Consider the following 26,273-nt stretch of genomic DNA (forward strand, 5'->3'; position numbering starts at 1 on the left):
TACTCCGGCGGCAGCGGAACTGATGATTGTGAGGGACAGTCGATGGTGGTGCAGGGAAGGGAATAATTGGGGGATTTGTGTTGGAGGAGAGGTGAGATGGAAGACGAATGAGAATTTAGGGTTAGGATTAGAATTGGGGATGAAGAGCTTGTGACAGTGATAGTGATAGTGAGGAGTCTGCAAAGAAGAATACCAAGGAGGAAGAAATAGTAAACAATCATATTAGTCTGTAGAGAAGAATATGAAGGAAATGGTATACGATACCCAGCCAATTGCCATGTAAGCATTTTTCATTGATTTTTTAATATTATCACTAATATTGATTAAAATTATTTATAATAGAATTTAAATTGATAAATTTTTTATTATGAGATCAAAATTGATTATTTTTTCAGTTATATGGAGACATGTTTTGATTTTTTTTCCTATTATTTAATTTTATAAAAATTTAATAATATTAATAACGAATGTTCCTAATCAATTATTAATTCATTAAACCTTTACAGCTATTGCTGCCTGTCGGAAAAATACTTATTTTTATTGATATTACTTAATTTTATAAAATTTTAATAATATTAATAAATGTTTTTACCCTAATTCACGTACGTTGACAATCGTCCGCATCTCTTTTCCCAAAAAAAAAAATAAATTAATATTTATTTATTTTTAATAAAAATAACAAAATCGTCCGTTGGAATCGAAAACTGTCGGTTTGAACAAGCAGTTCGGACGAAAGGGAAATCGAAACTGGACCGTAAGAAAACCGGTTTCGGTTCGATGACGATTCCGGTTTAACGAAACTTCCGATTTGAAACGGTCGAACCGGACGTTCGAAACCGATTGAGCAGGTCGTCCTCTTTCTTCTATTCTCCCCCTCTTTCTTCTCCATCTTTGTTTCCGACGTCGTCCTCACTTTCCTCTCCTCCGATTGCAGTGGGTAAGGTCTGTTTCTCCTTTCCTTCTTCTCACTCTTCTTCGGTAGTGAGTGAAAATGTTGGAATAATTGTATCTATAGTCTTAGAATTTGACGGTGAGGTGGTGAGCGGTGCGGCGGTGTGACGGTGGTAGGCGTTCTTCACTTCTTGTAAACGTGTTCTACTTAGGACTAATTTAATGATTTAATCATTTTTTAATTCTGCATATGTTTGTAAAAAATTGTAGATGCTAAATCAGATCTTTTGAATTTTTAAGAGTAAGAAAATAGTACATTTAAAGCATATTCATATATTTGTATTTAACTGAATCTGATTGATGTTATTTATTCTGTAATTTTATTTTTTTTATTCTAATGATGTTTGGAAATAAAAAATAGGATAGAAATTAAATATAATTAATTATTTTTTATTTTAAAAATATTGTTGAGATATAAAAAAAATAAAAATTGCAAGTGTTTGCGAATAAAAAAATATTAAAATATATAATTATTTTAAATAAACAAATTATACAAAACGAATAAAAATAAAAATTACGGACGAATAATGTAAAACACAACGAGTATTTATTTTTACCAATTGTAAATAAAAAAAAAAAAAGAAAAAAATAGTAAAAATGAAACAGAAACACACTCATTAATTTTTTAAAAGAAAAAAAGAAATAAAAGTTCAGAGTTGAGAGGGTTGATCGTCACGCAGTCAAGCATAAAAGAAATAAACGTACAGACGTCACAAAAAAAGCAGACCACATTTTTCTCTCTCTTTCTCACTCCTCTTTCTCTCTCTTATTTTGGTGTCCTTTTCCTTCCCTCTTTCTTCCTTTCTTTCTTTCTTGTTGTGGTGTCCTCTAGCTCAGCCCTCTAATTTCTGCGTCCAAGTCACTCACCGATGATCATCGCCATCGCCGCTGCCCTGCACTGATTTCATCGGTCAGCTACTGCTCCGCTCCCTCCCTCTTTTTCTTCTTTTCTTTGCCCTTTCTTCACATTTCCGTTTCCATTCCAATTTCCATATTTCTTTTCAAAGCTTGCGTTCAAGCGATTCGCGGATTTCGTGGTTTTTTCATTTTTTATTCGTCTGCTTGGCGTCGAGGGTGGATCGGGGTGGGGGTTTCTGCCCTGGATCCGTCGATTCCCTTGTTTGATTTGTTTGCTGGAATTTGTACGGGATTTTTTCTTCCCTTTTTAGGATTTTTCTTTCTTTGCCCTAGGGATTTCGGTTCTGATTTGGATTGATTTTATCCTGTTACTCTAGCTGTTAAAGATTAGGGTTATAGCAATTTTGTCCCTTGATTGTTTTGCCGTTTTCGGATTTTTTGTTTGGTTCCTTTTTATAGTTTTATTATCGTTTTTGTGTGGTAAATATATGCTGATGATGTTTGTTGTTAGAATGCCTCTTGAAATGGCTGTTTTGTGCTGAGTTCTTTTGTACGATTAATCTTGTGAAGGATAAAATTAAGTATGGAAGTTTGGCTCTTTGGAGGGCTAATTTTTCTGCTAAAACAAGGGGGAATCTGAATTACAAGAGCCTTGGAATGGGAGATTTGTTAGTTTGAGGTGTTGGAGCAAATAGATGAATTATTATAGAACTATCTAGTGCTTGATGAATGCTTTTCGGTGCGGCATAGATTTATTTCTAGAAGAGTTTTGGTGGGCGGGTGCATCTGTGTGGGGAAGGTGTGAACTGTTCCATTAGCAGCTCAGGTTTTTCTCAATAGGAAATTTTGGTGGTATTCGAAGTACGCACGTGTGATAAATTAAGGATCTTCTCGTAATTCACAAAAATACACTTTATTTAGTGTGAAGTCCGATATTGGATTTGGAATATGAAAGCTGAATATCTTGTTGGAGTCTACCTAAATATATTTAATCGAAAAAACAAAAACAAAAAACTATTGAGTTAACAAATGTAGTTTTGGTTTTCATAGCGATTCACATATTTGAAGCAATGAGTTTATGGATGCTTAAGCAATATTATTAATTTATTGTCGAGATATTGAATTTGAATGCAAAAGTTAGCCACCAACAATGGGTAGGATCATTGCAAGATGTAAGGATCTCTATGTATCCTGAAATCAGGGGGAGAAATTTGGTAATATGTGAGATTGCTTAAGTGGGCATGTGAACTAGAGTTTGTGGGCCATGTTGGTGATCATTTTTGTTTTGTGTGTTTCTTCCAAAGGGCATATACAACGAACTTCAATTGTCCCTTTTTGCAGGCGGCCTATATGGTGGAATGTTTAGTGTTACCGTGGGCCGTTTGCTCGCTTGTTATTTAAAACCTCTATTCAGTTGGTGTTTGCACAATACACATAGTTTGCCCTTTAGCATATTGTAAGATGTAATGAAGAGCCAAGATTTAAGTCATACCTACAACGCGCTAAAGCATAACTCTCTCTAGTTAAAAGTTAGATAGTGTAATTAATAAATTTTCAGAGGAAATGGTAGTGGTTAAAAAAGTTGAGCTGTTGTTGTGTTGTGTGCATCTGCTTGAGGAGGGATGAGGAGCGGTAGTTCTTAAAAATACATGCTGGGTCAGACTGTGTGAATGGACCGAGTGAATAGTAAGACCTTTTCAAATAATGAGAATGTGGTGAGGTAAATGAGTCTGTGAGGTTTGGAAAGATAAACTGTGGTAGTTTAATTTGGAATTTGTAATTTATCCTAAGGGATTACATTTTTTGTATTGATTTGTGAAGTCGCTTAAATGTAGTAATTGTAAGCATGGTCTCAATCGTTGATCTTATGATGTTGTATAGCGCCATATACTTATCCTAATTACCTTTATATATATATATATATACACACACACACATTGATTACGTGCTTCCATTTCCAAATAAATTGGTTCAATTTCCTTTTTCTTCAATGTTTCAAAATTGAATTCATAAAGAGCTGCAATTGATGATATGAGAACCTAACCATCTATTGTCTAAAAAAATATATTGTCAATCGGAACTTTCTCATTTCATTACTAACGAATAATTTTTCAGGAGCTTATTTAATATACAAATGAAGTATCTTTATAATTAGGATTGCACATATGCTTGTCTATATTTCCCTTCTCAAACACCCACCTTTTAATTCTCTCATTTAATGTTCTTGAACATGAAGTGCCTACCATGTGGCGTGGCAGGCCTTTTTCCAGCTTAATAAATCTGACTAAAATTTTCACTCTGTGGTTAGCCATTGCTGATAGCGTTAGAAGTGATGCTATGCTCTCCTTTCTTTCAATTGTTATGTGGATTTAGTAAGCTTTCTTGGGATTTTCATAATAAACAATTAAGTGGTACTACATTGTTATTTGTTGTGGAATGCACACACTTGCCCTATCTGAACGGCTGTACTTGGTGCATTTCTACGAGAAAACACATTCACATTTTGTTTCTTTTTCTGCAGGTGAATGATTTTCTAAGGATATAGAATTCAGCTAGATATTTTTAAGATGGCTTCAGTGAGTGTTGCACGGGATTTTTATCTTCCCTTTTTAGGATGTTCTTTTTTTGCCCTAGGGATTTCGGTCTCTGATTTTACCCTGTCAATTTAGCTGTTAAGGATTGGGGTTATTGCAATTTTGTCCTTTGATTGAGGTGTTGGAGCAAGTAGATGACTTGGTTTAGAACTTAGCAGCTCAAAGTTTATAGAGGTATAGATAGAGGAAATTTTGGTGGCATTCGAAGTACACACGAGTGATAAATTAAGGCATCTGCACAAACAAAGGCCCAACTTTGTATGAAGTACGATACTGGATTTGGAATATGAAAGCTGAATGGATCTATTCGTGTCTAACTAAATATATTCAATCGAAAAATAAGAAGTATGAGTTGACAAATGCAATTGATGATATGAGAGCCTTACCATCCAATTTTTTAAAAAATATATTGTCAATCCAAACTTTCTCATTTCATTACTTACGAATATTTTTTAGGGAGCATATGTTATAGACAAATGAAGTATATTTAATGCACATATGCCCGCCTATCACCTTCTCAAACACACCCATCTTTTAATTTCGAGCGCTTAATGTTCTTGGACATAAGGCTGTGCCTATCTTGTGGTATGGCAGGCCTTTTTTCAGCTTAACCATCTGACTAAAATTTCCTTTTTCACTCAGTGGTTAGCCATTTCTGATGTTCTTAGAAGTGATGCTATGCCCTCTTTTCTTTCAATATCTACGTGGATTTAGTAAGATTTCTTGGGATGTTCATAATAAACAAGGGCATTAAATGGTACAACATTTTTATTTGTTGTGGAATATGTGCACTTGATGCATTTTGATGAGAAACCGCATAATACAGATGGACATAGTTGATAGCTCACATTTTGTTTCTCTTTTCTGTAGGTGAATGATTTTCTAAGGATATCAATTCAGCTAGATATTTTCAAGATGGCTTCAGTGGGTGTGGCACCTACTTCTGGCCCAAGGGAGTCGAGTAATAATTCTGTAGGGTTTGATAGTTTGCTTGAGGAAATGAGCGACATGAAAATTCACGATGATAAGGTATGTGGTAATGTGTATTGTAAGATTATATGTTTGGGTAAATAGTTGTGTAGGGCAAGTATTTTACTTTCCTGATTGTGAATGGTGCTGAACCTATTGTGGTTGTATACATCCTGTAGGACATTGAAGCAACAATTGTGGACAGAAATGTGATTAAATTTTAATAAATAAAATTTAAACAAAATTAAACTTTTAGTCTGGAACGATCTAATGATCAGATATCTGGTGAGACTAGGATTTGATATTTGAATTATTTATGAAAAAATACCAATAATGAATACAGCAGGCTTGACAAAGCATGTTTCAGGTCCAAATTAGACAGCTCACACATCTTAATGAAAACATGTCTTAATATAACTGAGAGGGTAATCAGTGAATTATAGGACACAAAGGGTTAAATCTAATAATATTTTCAGAATCATCTGCTATCAGAAGTGGGTTAAATTTGATTGTATGTTTCATGTTACTGAATTTCGGACAAAAGCTCAGTCTGTTAATTCGAGGTATTTAAGAAACCGAATTTAGGTATGAATGTTGGTCGACTCGGATATTCTATCAATGTGTTGGTGCTTGTTCTTTTACTCATTATTAGGTAAATTATTGCCTTAAAGTTGTTGGGATGGTCCCAGTTGATGCATTTATTTGATACTTGGTAAATGTTTTACAACATTGATGCATTTATTTGACACTTGGTTGAAGCTAACTTATAGTTTCCATTTCTTAAAAAACAATAAGCTTTGACCAAAAACTTTCGCTAGGAAGTGAACTCATAGGGTGTGCATCAAGAGAACCTAAGCATAACACGTATCTTGTGTGAATTTCATTTTTTAAACTAAATGAGATGCATGGCTCAAGAAATCTCATTTGTTATTTATTTTTATTGTTTGGAGAAGATATTCAATATTGCTTAATTGTTGAAAAATTCTTGAGCTCATGAACTTAAGTTATCATACCAGGTAACGAAGATGGCAAATAATGAAGTTTTAACTGTAAAGGATGCAGTACATAAGCTTCAACTTTATCTACTCGAAGGAATAGAAAATGAGAAACAACTATTGGCAGCTGGTTCATTGATGTCACGAAGTGACTATCAAGATGCGGTGACTGAGCGCACAATAGCCCATACGTGTGGTTACCCGCTTTGCAGCAATTCTTTACCTTCCGAGCAACCACGGAAGGGCCGCTACCGTATCTCACTGAAGGAGCATAAAGTCTATGACCTTCAAGAAACATATATGTATTGCTCAGCCACCTGTTTGATACATAGTCGAGCCTTTTCTGCTAGTTTGCTAGAGGAGAGATCATCAACTCTGAACACTGCCAAAATAAAAAAAGTTCTAAATCTGTTTGATGGTTTAGGTTTAGAATCTGCTGTGAATATGGGAAAGGATGGAGATTTAGAAATTTCAAATCTGAAGATTCACGAGAAAGCGGACACAAAAACTGCAGAAGTCTCTTTAGATGAATGGATTGGCCCCTCAAATGCTATCGATGGATACGTACCAAAGAGAGATCAGAAATTGGAATCTCAGAAAGAAAATAGTTTCAAAAAAGATGTAAAACAGAAACGAGTTGGTAAGTTTTATGTTAACTCTGTTGTTTAAATGCCATTATTTCTGACACCAAATTGTTGGCTCATGATCTCATTCTACATCAACAGTACCTGAAGATAGGTATAATCTGCCGAATGTAGCAGACTTTCTGGGCAATGACATGGACTTCACTAGTACTATCATAACTCAAGATGAGTATAGCATTTCAAAGGCAGTTGCCCCTACAAAGGCTAAAGAACCAAGGGGAAAAGCTATCTGTAAAGAACCCAATAGTCTTGGAAAAACAGAGCAAAAGCCAGCTGCTTCTTTGGTGAACGCTTGGGATGCCAAAACCAAGAAGTTAAATGAACATAAGAACTTGCCTGCAGCAGATATCAATGTATTAGAAGATGCAGCTTGTCTTAACCAAAGCGATGCTACAAAGGAAGAGAATCTCCAATTGGGGAAGCCATTTGCAGCTGGACCTAGCCAAAATGGTGCTTCGGAGAAAGAACATAAACGATTAGTGGAGAAGCAACCTGCAGCTGGTCCTTCTCTCCTGAAATCTTCTCTAAGGACGAAAGCTTCAAAAAAAGAAACCCGGTCTGTTACCTGGGCTGACAATACAAGTAATGGTGATGGGCAAGGTGTTGGAAAATTGAATGATGATGAGAAAGGAGCTGCAGCCGAATCTTATTCTATGAATGAGGAAGTGAGTGAGGAATCATATCGATTAGCATCTGCTGAAGCCTGTGCAAGAGCTCTAAGTGAGGCTGCGGAAGCTGTCTCATCCGGAAAATCTGATGTATCCGATGCTGGTATGAAGTTCTCCTTGGTATTGATCCCAGTTCCATTTATTATACAATTATGCATCTTACTTCTCATTTGTTTCGTTCTTTCTTGCACCTAGTGTCTGAAGCAGGTGTGACAATATTGCCACCTCCGCTTGGATTGGATGAATCTAAATCTGACAAAAGTGTGGAAATTGTGGACACCGACCCTGTTACACTGAAGTGGCCTCCAAAACCAGGTACTTCAAATGATGATCTATTGGACTCTGAGGATTCATGGTATGATAGTCCCCCAGATGGGTTCAATTTAAATGTAAGTTCTTGTAATTAAAGGCAAATTCAAATTATAAAATTGCAAAAGAATTTATTTTAATAATTATGAAGTTGGTAATCAACTTTGATTTTGTTTCAGCTGTCGCCTTTTTCTACAATGTTTATGGCAATCTTTGCCTGGATATCATCCTCCTCTTTAGCTTATATATACGGAAAGGAGGAAAGTTTTCATGAGGATTACTTATCTGTGAATGGAAGGGAGTATCCACGCAAGATAGTATTGTCCGATGGCCGGTCCTCTGAAATTAAGCAAACTCTAGCTGATTGCCTTTCGAGAGCCTTGCCTGGACTTGTTGCAGAAATCAGGCTTCCTATTCCGATATCTATCCTGGAGCAAGGAATTGTAAGTTTGAGGAGAATTGGATATGCAGAGTAACTATATATTTATATATTTGATCGGAAACGAAGAGTCAATATATTTTTTTATTTTGATCGCATGAAGAGTAAATAATTGATTTTACAGTTAGTGGTTGAAAGTCTTTTGAGAACCTGCCTTAATAAAGAATTTGTTTTCTTCCAACTTTAGTGGCTTCCTAATTTGATTCATGAAAAGCATAGAGTACAGGCAAAAATTCATAATTTTTAGATAAGTCATAAAACTGAAAAAGTGAAAGCAACATCACTTCCATTCATCTGGTTGTGATGAAGGTGTAAGTACTTCAGAATGGCATTCTGTATGATTGAGGGTGTGTTTGTTTGTGGGTTTGGGATTTTGGGTTTGGATTTTTGAATAGTAAAAAGTTGAATTTGAATAGTTTGATGTGATGTTTTGAATGTAAAATAATTTTATAATGTAATATAAAAAAATAAAAGTAATTGTTTGATGTGATATTTTTGGAGAGAGAAAAATCTCAATAGTAAAAACCCATGGTAAAATCCACAAAAGAACACAGCCTGAATGTCTCATTAGGAGTCAGAAACCTATTTTATGTCTTAAATTTGTGAAGTACTTTCATCCAGAAACACTACCTCAACATGAGTGCAGTGAGGTATTCTTGCTTGGAAGGACCTATATTGGCTTAATAAATTTTGTTCGCTCTCTTGTCAGTCATTTTTGTCATCATCAACACCATCATGTTTTTTGGTCTTTTGCAGGCACGCTTATTAGAGACAATGTCTTTCACTGATTCTCTTCCTGGATTCCGGATGAAGCAGTGGCAAGTTCTAATTCTGTTGTTTCTGGATGCTCTTTGTGTCAGCAGAATCCCTACACTTGCCCCATATTTGATGGGCTCAAGGATTCATCTTCCCAGGGTATTAAACTTCTCTGCTTTTCTATATTTTCTGAATTTCTTAATGTACTTGTTGGATGTATGGTCTTTGTGACTTCCATGTTCTTTATACACTTATCTCTAAAATATCTTTAGACTGTATAAAGAGTTGATTTTGTGAATGATCTTACTTGTTTAGCTGTATTTCGTGGTAACATGAACAAACGTAGGAACATCAGCATGTTACCTTGTGAATCGTATGTACTTCTTTAGTATTTTAAGTGCACGGCTATAATTTTTGCAAATCAGCTTTGGCCTGTGCTGGGTTCTAATTATGTATAAGAGGCGAGGAAATCATGGATATGAAAATGGTTTACCTAAAACTTCTTTGACTTTTTTCCAAGGTTAATCCTGGAGGGCATAAACACACACACGCTCGCACACACACATTTAGTTCTCTTAGTTCTATATGATAGTGATTATCTGCATGCGTATGGAATAGCAAAAGATGGAAGAGGAATGAAAATAATCACTTCAAAGTCTAAGCACAAAAAAACCCATCGCACCTATAACTTTTTATGTTTGGTGGTTGAATTTAACAATTCTTTCAATTTATTTGAGTTATATGCATTTTTTACCCTCTTCTTGAAGTTAACATATTAATTCTAATTCAAGCTTAAATAGAAATGGATCCTCATTGTAGTGAATATCTTGACTGCAGTTTATGTTCTGCTGTTGAAATGACGAGGAGAAATGGATTTTGTACCGTTAACCGGAATTAGCTTAAAGCACGGAAAAAGTAAAAATTTCTTTATTGCTTATGGAGAAAGTTGCTTCCATAAATGGTTTGAACAAATTACAATTTTTTCTTCTTCTTTTTTCTTCTAATAATTGGCATGTTTTGTAGTTATGCAGCTTGAGCTTTTTCTGTTTTCCTGAAAGACCTGACTAATCATAGGAAAGGGCATGTGTGTACTATATAGTGTATGAACAACTTGCAAACTAATCTTTTACCATTGTTGCCGCAATAGCACAACTACGTAAACTTCCTTTAAGAAAGAAATAATTCTTTATTGCAATATGGTGCAAGTCCAAAATTATTCTTGCTGCTACTATTTTCTCTCTTAGGTACTCGAGGGAGCACATATCAGTACCGAAGAATATGAGCTAATGAAGGATTTGATCATCCCACTTGGTCGAGTGCCTCAATTCTCAACTCAGAGTGGCGGCTAGGCTAATCATCCGGTGATCTATCCTTATCACAGTTATTATGTTCAATAGATGTTATATCTTTTTTGCCCTCCTGTAGTTCATAATTCGACAAAATTTTAAATATATAGCCCCTAATGTATTCAAACGAAGAAATTTCTTTAGACAAAAGTTATGTGTGAGTTTTGAAGAGATTTTAGGCCACAACATTTCTTCCTATGTCTCTCTATCTCCTTACTTTCCAGTGAAAGAATTTGTTGGGATGAGTATGTGGTGAGTTGCATGTTGGCAGTGCCCTGGATTTTGATGGTTTAATAATTCAACCAAACAACTTCATTAATGTTCATAATAATACTTTAGACATGACAGCTGAGTTTTGGCCCAAGATGTCACATTCATTTTGTATTTAATTTGGCTGTTGTTTGGGTATATAATATTTTTTCTTTGTGGTACACAAAAGTATGCTTCTTTTGTGTTAATGTTGAGCCATTTGTTTTATGTCATGCAAAGCTGTTTAAGTAAATCTGAATCTATCTATGGAATACATATATATATATATATATATGATAAGCTGTAATGTTTTTTATTTTTATTTTTTTCAGTTCGTGTGTTAGTATTTGTATTAATAAAAATTAATACTATGGCAGGTTTTGTTTCCTTTGGCTTTGTGTCGGTATTTTGTGTTTGAATAGTAGTTTAAGTTAATAGTTTATACAATATATACATTGTATATAAATAATAATTGGCAAAGAAATTACTTTTTTTTTTTATCATTAATAATGATAATGAGATTGTATAGTAAAGAAGCAATAAAAATAATATACAAGTAAACGGAATGTGAGGGTGTGTTTAGTTTGAGATTTTGATTTAAATAGAATATAATATATTGTAGTAAAAAGAAATTTTTAGTGAAAAAAGAAATAAAGTAGAATAGAATTTAATTTTGTATTTTAAACTAAGATAAAATGGCTTTGTTTACTTGGGTGGTTTTATCTTTAATTTTACTATTTTAATTTTATTTTATTTTTAAATATTAAATCAAATATTTATTTTATTATATTAAAATTTAATTTTACATTCATATTATATTAATATATATTTACATCTTCAAAATTCAAAACCAAAACTTTACGAATAAACATATGATTTTGACTTTTGACCATTGTGTTGATATTAGAGCAAGTATACTATTTTGGATAGAAAACATATATTAAATATTTTATTAGAAATTATTTTATTAAATTAAAGACTTATTTAAATTTAAATTTTTATTTATTTTAAAAAATCTCCACACAATCCTACATATGTTGAAAAGCTATACATATAATTTTAATGATTTGATTTTTATAATAAACTTACATGCTAATCACTTTTGTATTAATACTCTTAAAATAATAGATTATTTTTTTAGTAACTATTGGTATTTATTAATAAAATTAGGGAAAAAAATTAATTTTGGTCTTAATATAATTAAAATTTATCAATTTTTGTCTAAACATAAAAAAAAAAAAAAAAAAAATCTCATCAATTTTAGTCTTATTATAAATAATTTCAATCAATTTTGATCTCATTATAAATAACTTTAATTAATTTTGGTCGTACCTTAAAAAAACTAATTATAGGTTCTTTATTATCAATTTTGCGCAGTGGGAGGAAAAAGCAAGTGTGTTTTGGGTTAATTGTGACAATGACTCGAAGCCTTTATTATCAAGTACTTTAGGTTCTTTATATTTATTTTTAATAAATTGTTAGGTTAGTCAGGTTGAGACCCATAATAGTTTTGACCTAGTATTTAAGTACTTTTTTCATCTCAAAACAATTGTCTCATATTCATTTTTGGTAACTAACTCTCCATTTTTTTTTTACAAAATTACCCCATATTTTCACAATAATTACATAAAGTATGAGCATTTTGATCTTTTAAAAGTAGTTTTACACCCACTATTAATATAGTACTATTATTCTTTAATTCTCGTACTCATCCCAAATGTCCCTATTATTTTGAGACGGAGGGAGTATTATTTTGAAAAATTATTAGTCATTATGATTTTCTTCAATTTCACGGCTTCAGTATGGTTCGAGAAGAGTAGATCTTCCCTAGTTATCAATAAAATTTAGTCATTTGGTTCTCTTAAGTTTTCGTAATATCAAATTGATCCAACCGGCCAGATCTCAGCGGAGGAGGAATGGTGCTAATAAATATGCAGCGCATTGAAGCTTTGGAGGAAGCCTGAAGGAACTTCGAACAGGCGTGGAAGCACAACAATAGGATTGTCGCGCCTCGAATCGAAGGTGGATAGACAAGTGGATACTCTGAAGACAAAACTTTCAACAGCCACGCGGGATACGATTGTTGGGTTGTTTCTACATGGGCCGCCTGCCACACCTATCAGGGGCTCGATAGCTGCTCAGGGAGATATGGCAGAAGGAGGAGAGGTAGCGGATTTGTCTACAAGGGCTGCCGGCATCAACGGGGCAAAATGTTTGTTTAAGGATGTTGGAGGAACTTGGACTTCTCCTCAAACCGATTTCAAGCTTAAGGATGCACAACTCCCTAGCTTTGATGGCCACGACCCCTTGGGATGGGTTGCTAGGGCCGAACAACACTTTGTATTACACGGAGTCTCCGAGGAGATAAAAGTGACTCTTGTGTGAGTGACGATGGAAGATGTGACGCTCCATTGGTCCCGTTGGCATATGATGAAGCATGCTTCTGCCTGCTGGATCGAATTCTCATAGGCATTGGTTACTAAGTTTGACAATCGATTAATTGGGAATCCGTATAAGAGGATGGTAACGTTAAGGCAAATAGGTTCTTTTGACGAATATATCAATTTATTCACTGAACTTGCTACTTAGGCTCAATCATTGAAAGAAGCACAAGCCTTAGGGTGTTATTTAGGGAGCTTGAAACAAATTATCAGAAATAAACTAAGGGTAGTGGAGCCCCCGGATCTCGAACCCATAATCCGTGTCAGTAGAAGCATTGAATGGGAGTTGAAAAATAGAATAGAATTTTACTTGTAAAAAAAACCACTTTGACATTACGAAGTAACCTAGTTAGGCGGGTTGGAAGCAATATATCTTCAAACATAGTTAGAGAGGTAGAAAACCGTCATTCGACTAGCAGCAGTATTGCAGGGGGGTGGTAGCGATCAGTCACTTCAACCCTTTCCTCGCGTGGAAGCACAAGAAAATTAAGCCGCGATTAGTATCGCGAGTGTCAAAAGAAACGTCTTTGTTATAAGTGCAAACAACCTTATAGTCCACTCCACAAATGCGAAAGTAAATATTTTAATGTCATAGTGAATGATGATTTAGGCAACTGGGTTGCGGAGTTAAGTGAGATAAGGGAGGGTGAATTTACTGAGGAGATGGACCCTACCTTGCACTACAAAAAAAATAATATATTTGTAACGGAATTCCGTCCCTAATGTTCACGTAGCTAACGTAATTTCATTCCTAATTCCGTCTCTAATGTCATTAGTAACAGAAAAATTAAATTTAGAGAAAAAAATTTTGTTACAAAAATAATTTTTTCTTGTAGTGTTGGAAAGTACGAGAGCATGCTCGAAATTGCGTATACAATTCGATGGAGTAGAAGTGTAGGAAGATTGTCACATATTTCCTCTTGGTGGGGTGGATATAATATTGGGTGTTGCATGGCTCTGGATACTAAGAAAAATTCAAATGGATTGAGAAGCTTTGGAGATGCAGTATTACTTAACGGGGCAGCAGGTGCCTTGTGCAGCGATCCAAGGCTGTATCGAGGCCCAGAATCTATTCGGAACTTGTTCGATATTATGGAGGTGGAATTCAATGCCTTACTTTTACATTCAGACATCAAGAGTTGCCACGACAGTCCTGAGAAATAGCTTGTACTATTTCCGAAAGTTGTGCTGATTTTTGAGGAGTTTCCATAACCGAATGAATTGCCATCGACTCGCCATAGCGACCACCACATTCCATTGAAACCCGGAGCAACACCGGTATATGTACGCCCCTACAGGTACTGACTTTGGTACATGATATGCTTATTGCAGAAATCATCCGTCCCAGTACTAGCTCTTTTTCAAGCCCCGTTTTATTGTAAAAAAAAATATAGGAGTTGGAGGTTTTGTGTTGACTATCGGGAGCTCAGTAAATCCACCATTGTCGACAAATACTCAATTCCAGTGATTCAAAAAATGTTAGATGAGCTTTCCGATGCAACAATATTTTCTAAAATTGATCTTCGTTCAGGCTATCACTGAATCCGAGTGGCACCGGAGGATGTGCATAAAACTACTTTTCAGAATCATAGTGGGCACTATAAATTCTTAATCATGTCCTTCGGATTAACCAATGCTCCTGCCATCTTCTAGGAAATAATGAACAATCTCTTTCGACTATATTTGCGTAAATATATTTTGGTATACTTTGACGACATACTAACATATAGCCCAAGTTTATAGAAGCACTTGCAGTACTTAACTAAAACACTTCAGTTACTGCAAGAGAATCATTTTGTGGAAAATCGCAAAAAGTATTAAAGCAGGCCTTTATTACAGCTTATGTGCTTGCAATGCTGGATTTTAACAAATCGTTCATTGTATAGTGTGATGCCTCTGGCTCCGGCATATGTGCGGTTCTCTTGCAAGAACATAGGTGTATCTCTTACTTAGTAAAGCAGTGGGAGATCAAGCTCAGGGGATATCAGCGTATGAACAAGAATTAATGAGTTAGTATTTTTCCATCCAACATTGGCGTCCATATCTAATTGGCCGTCATTTCATGGTGCATATGGATTATCATAGTTTGCGTCATCTGCTCTCTCAGAGGATTGGTATTTATGCTCAGTAGTCTTGGATAGTCAAACTTCTCAGGTATTCCTTCGATGTGGTTTATAAACCAGGTCGTATCAATCCTGCTGCTGATTCCCTCTCCTGTCAGCATGAGCTTTCATTGATGTCTATTGATCATGCACAGAGGCTGGTTCCCACCGAAACAACCAAGTTTTTTTGCGATTTCTTCATTTCAGTGGCTAGCTGGAGACGAGCTCGTGGCCGAGCAAAAATATGACCAGGCATTGTAGATGATTATCTAAGATCTTGTCTCATAAAACATATCGCATTCCTATTATGAATATTGACAAAGAATTCTATTGTATCGGAGGCATCTGGTGTTGTTGGCAACATCCCCATGGATAGAAAAATTATTGGAGGAATTTCATGACACCCCACTTGGTGGTCATGCGGGAGTACACCACACCTACCGATGATTGACAAATTATGTGTATTGGGCAGGAATGTATCGCCGAGTTTGCGAATATGTTGAACAATGCCTCACTTGCCAAAAGGCTTTCTCTTGGAGGCTTCTGCAACCCCTCCCTATCCAAGAGAAAGTTTGAGAATATTTAGCAATGTATTTCATCACCGGTCTTCCTCAATCGTTGGGATTCTCTTGTGTCTTGGTAGTCATTGACCGATTTCAGTAAATATGGGCACTTTATTGCACTACGGCGCCATTACATCGCCACATTCATTGCCGAGATCTTTGTCAATGAAATAGTTCGTCTACATGGAATGTCGTGTACAGATCGTGACCAAGTTTTTATGAGTTGTTTATGGCAAAAGATGTTTCGTTTGCAGTGCACAAAATTACTTTTCGGCTCAGCATACCACTTGAAAACTGATGGCCAAACTGAAGTCTTGAACCGCACACTGGAGACATACCTTCGTTATTTTTGCTCGGAATAGCCCTGAAAATGGGCAGCTTGCCTTTCGTGGGTTGAGTTATGGTACAACACCTCCTTCCATACTGCTGCTGCCACCACCCCCTTCTTGACCGTCTATAGCCGACCGCTCCCCACACTGTATAGATGAATGTCGAGTTGCTGCAGCTTCAGAGTTACTTGGCGATTGCGTGACAGTACTATGACGGTTTAAACACCACTTAGAGCGTGCTCAACAACACATGGTCCTGGCAGCCAACGCCATCATCGTGAGCTCACTTTCCAAGTTGGTGATTTGGTATTCTTGAAGGTTTTAAACACCACTTAGAGCGTGCTCAACAACACATGGTCCTGGCAGCCAACGCCATCCATCACAAGCTCATGCCCAAATTTTATGGACCATTCCGCGTCATTCGCCGCGTGGGAAAGGTCGTATATAAGCCGCATTTGCCGGCTATTAGCCGTATCCATCTTGTGTTTCATATATCTCAACTTTGTCAAGTGTTGGGCGATCACCCAATCGAGCCTTATTTATCCGACAACCTAGAGGTCGAGTAGCTGCATGTTTACGATCCTGAAATTGTTTTGGATAGACTACTAATCAAATGTGCCCTAATGTATAGTTCCTCAAGTCCTGGTTAAGTATAATGCTATATATTTATTAAATATAAAATTATTATTTATTTTAATTTTTTGCTAATATTATTGAACAATTGTGAACAAATTCAAATTAATTTGTGAATCTAATGAACTAAAATTTGTGTTCGTATTTGATTTACTTAATTTTTTTATTTTTCATTTTTTATCCATACATACACATTCTCACGTATTCTATAAAGATCAAATGTTTAACCTCTAAGCATCGGTTAAGTTACACCGTTGATTGATCGGCTTAACTTTGAGAAGAAATATTATAATGATGTTTAAAAAACTAATTTATTAAATACCTTTTAGTTGCAAATAACAATTTAAATATTTAGTAAATTAATTTTTTTAAAAAGCTTATTTATTCTAAAAGCTAATTTCTAAAACACCGTATACATAAGCATGAAGATTCTATTTTTATTTTTATTTTTATTTTTATTCTTATTTTGACTTTATACATTAATATCTTATTTACACACATATATTAATATATTTTTGCTATGTTATTTATTAATTATATTAAAATATCATTTGTTCCATTTCACTAAATAACAAACCTATATTTTCTTAAATATTTATTTTTCTATAAAATAAATATGAAATAGACAATATTAATATTATTAATCTATATATATCACATCATTTTTTTATTAAAAATAAATATATTATAATAAATTTATTTAAAATTATAAGTATATCAAGAAATAAATTAATAAAAACCAACCTAATAAAAATAACTATACTAAATTTTAGTGTGTGTTTGTTTTGTGTTTTTGTTTGAAGAAATTTTTTTTATATAGGTATAAAAAATTATGTAGATAATATAAAAATAATGAATATGTGTAGTATATTATTTTTTTTTGAAAAATATGTTGAAATATTTCAAGAGTTAAATTATGAATAAATAAAATTAAAATGAAAAAATTATTATGAAATATTGGGATGCACATTTTTTTGTGTTTGGTTAACAGATTGGAGTATTGAGTTGAAAGTTGAGTTAGAGTGATTTGTTTGATTAATATTTGATTTATTATGTAATACATATAAGATTAAAAAAATAAAAATATGTATTTAATTATTTTAATAAAATATATAATATAAATATTAGAAAATAAAATTTTATATAATATAAATAAATAAAAATATAAATTTTTATTTATAATTAACAAAATCAATTTGCACATAAATACGAAATTTTGAATGAATATAAAAATTAGGTGATGTGATGGAGAAAAAATATATATTTTAATTTTTTTATTCGAATGATACGAGGAAATAAAGTATATGATAGAGATTAAATATAATTAATTATTTCATATTTTGAAAATATTGCAGTATATTTGAAATATACCCAAAAAAAAAAAATTAAAATATATAATTATTTTAAATAAACAAATTATACAAAACGGATAAAAATAAAAACTACAAACAAATGATGTAAAACACAACGAGTATTTGTTTTTACCGATTGTAAAAAATAAAAAAATAAAAAAAAAATTAGTAAAATATGAAACAGAAACACACTCATTAATTTCTTAAAAGAAAAAAAGAAATAAAAGTTCAGAGTTGAGAGGGTTGACTGTCACGCAGTCCAATTATTGCACCATTCAAAGGAATATATAATAATTATTAATATATTATTACAGTGTAATAATAATAATAATATATTATTACTATAATAATAACATAATCTGAGAGAGAGAGAAAGCATAAAAGAAATAAACGTACAGACATCACAAAAAAAGCAGACCACATTTCTCTCTCTCTCTCTTTCTCACTCCTCTTTCTCTCTCTTATTTTGGTGTCCTTTTCCTTCCCTCTTTCTTCCTTTCTTTCTTTCTTGTTGTGGTGTCCTCTAGCTCAGCCCTCTAATTTCTGCGTCCAAGTCACTCACCGATGATCATCGCCATCGCCGCTGCCCTGCACTGATTTCATCGGTCAGCTACTGCTCCGCTCCCTCCCTCTTTTTCTTCTTTTCTTTGCCCTTTCTTCACATTTCCGTTTCCATTCCAATTTCCATATTTCTTTTCAAAGCTTGCGTTCAAGCGATTCGCGGATTTCGTGGTTTTTTCATTTTTTATTCGTCTGCTTGGCGTCGAGGGTGGATCGGGGTGGGGGTTTCTGCCCTGGATCCGTCGATTCCCTTGTTTGATTTGTTTGCTGGAATTTGTACGGGATTTTTTCTTCCCTTTTTAGGATTTTTCTTTCTTTGCCCTAGGGATTTCGGTTCTGATTTGGATTGATTTTATCCTGTTACTCTAGCTGTTAAAGATTAGGGTTATAGCAATTTTGTCCCTTGATTGTTTTGCCGTTTTCGGATTTTTTGTTTGGTTCCTTTTTATAGTTTTATTATCGTTTTTGTGTGGTAAATATATGCTGATGATGTTTGTTGTTAGAATGCCTCTTGAAATGGCTGTTTTGTGCTGAGTTCTTTTGTACGATTAATCTTGTGAAGGATAAAATTAAGTATGGAAGTTTGGCTCTTTGGAGGGCTAATTTTTCTGCTAAAACAAGGGGGAATCTGAATTACAAGAGCCTTGGAATGGGAGATTTGTTAGTTTGAGGTGTTGGAGCAAATAGATGAATTATTATAGAACTATCTAGTGCTTGATGAATGCTTTTCGGTGCGGCATAGATTTATTTCTAGAAGAGTTTTGGTGGGCGGGTGCATCTGTGTGGGGAAGGTGTGAACTGTTCCATTAGCAGCTCAGGTTTTTCTCAATAGGAAATTTTGGTGGTATTCGAAGTACGCACGTGTGATAAATTAAGGATCTTCTCGTAATTCACAAAAATACACTTTATTTAGTGTGAAGTCCGATATTGGATTTGGAATATGAAAGCTGAATATCTTGTTGGAGTCTACCTAAATATATTTAATCGAAAAAACAAAAACAAAAAACTATTGAGTTAACAAATGTAGTTTTGGTTTTCATAGCGATTCACATATTTGAAGCAATGAGTTTATGGATGCTTAAGCAATATTATTAATTTATTGTCGAGATATTGAATTTGAATGCAAAAGTTAGCCACCAACAATGGGTAGGATCATTGCAAGATGTAAGGATCTCTATGTATCCTGAAATCAGGGGGAGAAATTTGGTAATATGTGAGATTGCTTAAGTGGGCATGTGAACTAGAGTTTGTGGGCCATGTTGGTGATCATTTTTGTTTTGTGTGTTTCTTCCAAAGGGCATATACAACGAACTTCAATTGTCCCTTTTTGCAGGCGGCCTATATGGTGGAATGTTTAGTGTTACCGTGGGCCGTTTGCTCGCTTGTTATTTAAAACCTCTATTCAGTTGGTGTTTGCACAATACACATAGTTTGCCCTTTAGCATATTGTAAGATGTAATGAAGAGCCAAGATTTAAGTCATACCTACAACGCGCTAAAGCATAACTCTCTCTAGTTAAAAGTTAGATAGTGTAATTAATAAATTTTCAGAGGAAATGGTAGTGGTTAAAAAAGTTGAGCTGTTGTTGTGTTGTGTGCATCTGCTTGAGGAGGGATGAGGAGCGGTAGTTCTTAAAAATACATGCTGGGTCAGACTGTGTGAATGGACCGAGTGAATAGTAAGACCTTTTCAAATAATGAGAATGTGGTGAGGTAAATGAGTCTGTGAGGTTTGGAAAGATAAACTGTGGTAGTTTAATTTGGAATTTGTAATTTATCCTAAGGGATTACATTTTTTGTATTGATTTGTGAAGTCGCTTAAATGTAGTAATTGTAAGCATGGTCTCAATCGTTGATCTTATGATGTTGTATAGCGCCATATACTTATCCTAATTACCTTTATATATATATATATATATATACACACACACACATTGATTACGTGCTTCCATTTCCAAATAAATTGGTTCAATCTCCTTTTTCTTCAATGTTTCAAAATTGAATTCATAAAGAGCTGCAATTGATGATATGAGAACCTAACCATATATTGTCTAAAAAAATATATTGTCAATCGGAACTTTCTCATTTCATTACTAACGAATAATTTTTCAGGAGCTTATTTAATATACAAATGAAGTATCTTTATAATTAGGATTGCACATATGCTTGTCTATATTTCCCTTCTCAAACACCCACCTTTTAATTCTCTCATTTAATGTTCTTGAACATGAAGTGCCTACCATGTGGCGTGGCAGGCCTTTTTCCAGCTTAATAAATCTGACTAAAATTTTCACTCTGTGGTTAGCCATTGCTGATAGCGTTAGAAGTGATGCTATGCTCTCCTTTCTTTCAATTGTTATGTGGATTTAGTAAGCTTTCTTGGGATTTTCATAATAAACAATTAAGTGGTACTACATTGTTATTTGTTGTGGAATGCACACACTTGCCCTATCTGAACGGCTGTACTTGGTGCATTTCTACGAGAAAACACATTCACATTTTGTTTCTTTTTCTGCAGGTGAATGATTTTCTAAGGATATAGAATTCAGCTAGATATTTTTAAGATGGCTTCAGTGAGTGTGGCACCTAATTCTGGCCCAAGGGAGTCCAGCAATAATGCTGTAGGGGTTGATAGTTTGCCTGAGGAAATGAACGACATGAAAATTCGGGATGATAAGGTATGCGGTAATGTGTATTGTAAGATTATATGTTTGGGTAAATTGTTGTGTACGCAAGTATTTTTCTTTTCTTGATTGTGAATGGTCTGTGTACTGAACCTAATATGGTTGCATACATCCTGTAGGACATTGAAGCAACAGTTGTGGACGGAAATGGTACGGAGACAGGGCACATAATAGTGACAACGATTGGCGGTCGAAATGGCCATCCTAAGCAGGTAACATGCATATTTAAGTGCTCTTTGTCACTAAAATGGTCTGATATCCTTCACTCTATATGCATGATTGAATGTGATTAAATATTAAATAATAAAAATCTACACAAAATATAACGTTTAGTAAGAATGATCAAATATCAGATATATGGCGAGACTAGGATTTGATCTTTGATTTATTTATGGAATAATATCAATGATGAATATAGCAGGCTTGCAAAAACATGTTTCAGGTCCAAACAAGACAGGTCACACATTTTAATACCAACATGTTTCGTTGTACTTATAATATCTAAGAGTGTAATCAGTGAATTATAAGAGAAAAAAAGGGTTAAGCCTGATTTTATTTTTCAGAATCATGCGCTATCAAAAGTGGATAAGTAAACTTGATTGTATGGTTTGTGCTACTGAACTATGGACAAAAGTTCAGTTTATATAAATTCAAGGTATTTGAGAAACAGAATATAGGTATGAATGTCGGTTGACTCGGGTATTATAAATGTGTTAATGCTCGTTCTTTTACACGCTATTAGACAAATTATTGCCCTAAAGTTGCTGGGATGGTCCCAATCCGATGATATTTTCACATTCTAACCTAGTATCCTGATTTGATTCATAGATATCCTTTATTTAATCACTTTGAAGTATATTTTCAGACTATTAGCTACATGGCTGAACGTGTTGTTGGACATGGATCATTTGGAGTTGTGTTCCAAGTAAGCCTTTTCAAGTGCTCGTCACTTCTGAATGATTATGATTTTAGGAAGTAAATTTGAAATGTAATTATTTATCAACCTTTCCTGGTTAGGCAAAATGCTTAGAGAATGGTGAAACAGTTGCTATTAAAAAGGTTCTCCAGGACAAGAGGTACAAAAATCGGGAGTTGCAAACCATGCGTCTTCTTGACCATCCAAATGTTGTCTCCTTGAAGCATTGCTTCTTCTCAACTACTGAAAAAGAAGAGCTTTATCTCAATTTGGTTCTTGAATATGTACCTGAAACTGTTCATCGCGTTATCAAACATTATAATAAGCTGAACCAGAGGATGCCACTGATATATGTGAAGCTGTATGCCTATCAGGTTTGTTTTCAGTTTTCTACGTGCAATCTTAAGTCTTGACACACTGTAACATTGGGCTATGATCTTGAGATATTGTTTGCTGAGTTGGAATTTAATTTTGAAACCACATTGAGTGATGCTTACAGTATCCGGTATTACCGGACTGCGTGGATTTTCAAGTTATAATTTCAAGACTAGCCCTGTAGACTGGTGTCTTGTGATTATATATCTAAATATGTCGCTGTTTGGCAGATCTTCAGAGCATTGTCCTATATCCATCGAGCTATTGGAGTATGTCACAGGGACATAAAGCCACAAAATTTGTTGGTATGTTTTTTTCCAAAAATTTGGAACTTGTAAGGTACTTGAAGAAGTTTTGTCGACATATCATTCTTGGCTTGTAAATTTTCTTGCACCAGTTGATATTGCACTCAGATGTATTCCATCTCAAGGCGAATTACTTTCTTCATATTCTTTATTCCAGTTATCTAGTTAAGACATTATTCAGCATTTTGCATCTACAGAACGCCTATGTTAACTGCAAGATTCCCTTATATCATCAATACATTGTGTAAAATATTTCTCTCGTGGTATTAGTTAGAGAATTAGTTTTCTGTGGTAGATGAGTTTCATTACTATATGTTCGATGCCATTAGTCTGTAATGATCAATAAGACTATGTTAAAGCTATTTATGAGTATTAGGAACAAGATATAATCGAACTACTTACAGCAACATTGAGCATTCACTTACTCCGATCTGAAAATATAAATGCTTAGATTTGTCGATATTAAGCTTCATGTGTTTGAAAAGATAGTTTTATGAGTGAGCTGTTCTATTTAGATCGATGTCCTTCCTCTTCCGGCCTAATATTTCCATGGTGTTATGCAGGTGAATCCTCACACTCACCAAGTTAAATTATGTGATTTCGGAAGTGCCAAAGTTTTGGTATGCATTACCTTTTCTGACAATGGAAGCTGCATTTAAACAATTTAAGTATTTGATAATTATATTCTGTTTCCCTGGCAGGTCAAAGGGGAGCCCAATATATCTTATATCTGCTCCAGGTATTACAGAGCTCCTGAGCTGATTTTCGGAGCCACAGAATATACTACTAGCATCGACATTTGGTCTGCTGGATGTGTGTTTGCTGAGTTACTTCTTGGACAGGTAGTTAATGTTATCGTTGTTAGGCGTTTTTGCCATTCTCCGAATATTACACCTTGCACAGACAGGTATACAGTCTTTATATTGCTTATATATTTATTCTTGGCCTCCCGTCATCGCTTTGCAGCCTCTGTTTCCCGGTGAGAGTGGAGTAGACCAGCTTGTTGAGATCATCAAGGTCCTCTTCTCTCTCTCCCCCCCACTCTCTCTCTCTACATATTATCAACACGACACCTGTTGACAAATTTTTATGAGTTTTCGGTTTATTTTGGAGCTTCCTCTTTTAACATACGATAGATTTTGCATGACACCAAGGGTTCATAAGTCAAGGGTGTGGTTGTTTGGGGGTTTGGATTTTGAATTTGGGATTTGAATAGTAAAATTTTGAATTTGAACAATAGTATGATGTCTTTTAAGTAGGTGTTGATGTGATGTTTTGAATGTACAATTAATTTTTAGAATGATATAAAAAATAAAAAATAAATATTTGATTTGATGTTTTTAGGGTTAAAAATTTGGTGAATGGTAGTAATTTGGTAAAATTTGATAAAGAAATAGATGAAAAATATGTAAGAAGTTATTACATTTGCCTAAATGAAACCTTTGAAGTAATCATTAGGAAACTTGCTTATAAGATATAAAGCACTTAATGTTTAAAAATATTAATATAAAACCTATTGATTCAAACTTATTTGTAACATTTTTGTGCACTATCTTGTCTACTTTTTTTTTTTACTATCTTGCCTACTTCTGCTGTAAGAGTGGTGTTGCGAAAAAATTCGGCCATTTGGTTATCTGCCATTGTGTGCTCTCGGTGCTTTCTTTATGTTTGTATAAGAAAACTTGCTTATGTCAGGTTTTGGGCACTCCAACCCGGGAGGAAATTAAATGTATGAACCCTAATTACACCGAGTTCAAGTTTCCTCAGATCAAAGCTCATCCCTGGCACAAGGTACCTGGTCATAGCTTTAGTCGACTTCACGGTTACTGTTGCTCGCCCTTTGGGCTTACAATTATTGTTTATTTACCAGATATTCCATAAGCGGATGCCTCCAGAAGCTGTTGATCTTGTTTCTAGGCTCCTACAGTACTCTCCTAACCTACGCTGCTCGGCTGTGAGTAATTAAAATCTTTTCTTTAATCTTTATTTCAAAAAATTCAGCTGTAGAGGGATGAGGCTATCCTTGTTGTGCTATGCTCGATGTTTGTATTACGCTTTTTGGTTACTCATACAATGTCCATATTTATCTCATGGTCCAGTTGGATGCTCTTACACACCCCTTCTTTGATGAGCTTCGCGATCCAAATGCTCGTCTGCCAAATGGCCGTTACCTTCCTCCATTGTTCAACTTCAAGGCTCACGGTAAGGCCTTCTCCACAAATAGGCGGATTCTTTAGCCTTGCCTTTCCTTGAGCACTTCTTCTGTAATTTTTATTCCTTTTTTTTTCTTCAGAGTTGAAGGGTGTCCCGACAGAAACTCTGGCAAAGTTGGTCCCGGAGCATGCTAGGAAGCAGTGCCCCTTCCTCAGTCAATGATTTGTCTGAGGAGCACAGCACAGTAGGCATCAAAGTTTCAGTCTCTTTTTCGCTGCTGCTGCTGCCCTCTCTCGTCGCATCTTGGTGTCTATTGTTATTGCCGTGTTTTGTAATATCTGATGTAGTGAAATGCTTCTGCTGCTGCTGCTACTACTACTGCTGCTGTACTGATTTCCTGTCGAATTGGCCTCTACTACTACTACTTACTACTCTCTCTACTCTCTACTATTTGTGAGCTTATTATGTATGTGTGTAAGAATATCCTGTTGTCTCTCTATCGACTTGTTTCTTCTGTTTTCTTAGTTCTAATTTGCAGCACATAAGCAATTATATATCTCGGTGCATTATTAACATCAACTCTTCTGTTTATCTACATTTGGAGATTGGTTGGTTGTCTTGCTGACTCGGGCAGATGAACATATGTTGTCTGTCAGATTTTATATGCTGAAAATTGTACTGTCATATATTGTTAGTATATAAATTATGTATTGTTTATCATCATATCATGTGATATCTATTACTATAATGAATTATGATAAGAATTCAACTCAGTCCTATCATGTGATGTATATATTATAATGATTATGATTTGAATTCAACACAATAACTGCAGTCCTACCTTTGTGTGATATCATATCATATATAATGATATTAGTTTATACCCATGTTGGAAATATGTCAATTTAAACCTAATCATTTACTACATATCTAATAATTATTTCACTTTAAAATGACAAAAATAAAAACATGTTAAGACAACCTAAATAATACACTACAAGCTACAATAAAGTTTTAACTAATTATTTGAATCCCTTGTTTTGCCGTGTGCGATGGACTCGCTAAAGATTGCGACCAAGCA

The 26,273-nt window shown here is 34.5% G+C and overlaps 2 protein-coding genes across 9 annotated transcripts; both read left to right on the top strand.

The window, feature by feature from the left end:
* The first annotated feature begins 1,712 nt into the window (after positions 1-1,712).
* LOC127262268 (shaggy-related protein kinase alpha) lies at positions 1,713-25,771 on the top strand. 3 transcript variants are annotated; one of them, XM_051290885.1, is made up of 13 exons: positions 1,713-1,861; positions 21,277-21,436; positions 21,562-21,654; positions 22,308-22,367; positions 22,460-22,732; positions 22,964-23,038; positions 23,602-23,658; positions 23,740-23,880; positions 24,005-24,055; positions 24,734-24,829; positions 24,909-24,992; positions 25,138-25,240; positions 25,332-25,771. In XM_051290885.1, exons 2-13 carry the CDS (start codon positions 21,323-21,325, stop codon positions 25,412-25,414), a joined length of 1,230 nt encoding a protein of 409 aa, XP_051146842.1. In that variant the 5' UTR covers positions 1,713-1,861; positions 21,277-21,322; the 3' UTR covers positions 25,415-25,771. The 3 variants fall into 3 exon arrangements, with proteins under 3 accessions (XP_051146842.1, XP_051146841.1, XP_051146843.1); XM_051290884.1 differs by lacking the exon at positions 1,713-1,861 and adding an exon at positions 18,601-18,803; XM_051290886.1 differs by lacking the exon at positions 1,713-1,861 and adding an exon at positions 19,014-19,035.
* On the top strand, positions 1,715-10,777 carry LOC127262267 (putative RNA polymerase II subunit B1 CTD phosphatase RPAP2 homolog). Of its 6 annotated transcripts, none has more exons than XR_007841105.1 (9): positions 5,038-5,160; positions 5,274-5,432; positions 6,389-7,007; positions 7,093-7,782; positions 7,875-8,068; positions 8,168-8,431; positions 9,184-9,342; positions 10,021-10,144; positions 10,428-10,777. XR_007841105.1 is itself a non-coding variant. In XM_051290882.1 (8 exons), the coding sequence occupies exons 2-8, from the start codon at positions 5,319-5,321 to the stop codon at positions 10,530-10,532; spliced, it is 2,145 nt and encodes a 714-aa protein (XP_051146839.1). In that variant the 5' UTR covers positions 1,715-1,861; positions 5,274-5,318; the 3' UTR covers positions 10,533-10,777. The 6 variants fall into 6 exon arrangements, 3 of the variants coding, with proteins under 3 accessions (XP_051146839.1, XP_051146840.1, XP_051146837.1); XR_007841106.1 differs by having other exon boundaries at positions 10,021-10,098; XR_007841107.1 differs by lacking the exon at positions 10,428-10,777 and adding an exon at positions 10,207-10,421 and having other exon boundaries at positions 10,021-10,098.
* Positions 25,772-26,273: the final 502 nt, after the last annotated feature.

This window comes from Andrographis paniculata, unplaced genomic scaffold, assembly GCF_009805555.1.
Source record: "Andrographis paniculata isolate CXL003 unplaced genomic scaffold, ASM980555v1 Contig65END, whole genome shotgun sequence".
Lineage (NCBI taxonomy): Eukaryota > Viridiplantae > Streptophyta > Magnoliopsida > Lamiales > Acanthaceae > Andrographis > Andrographis paniculata.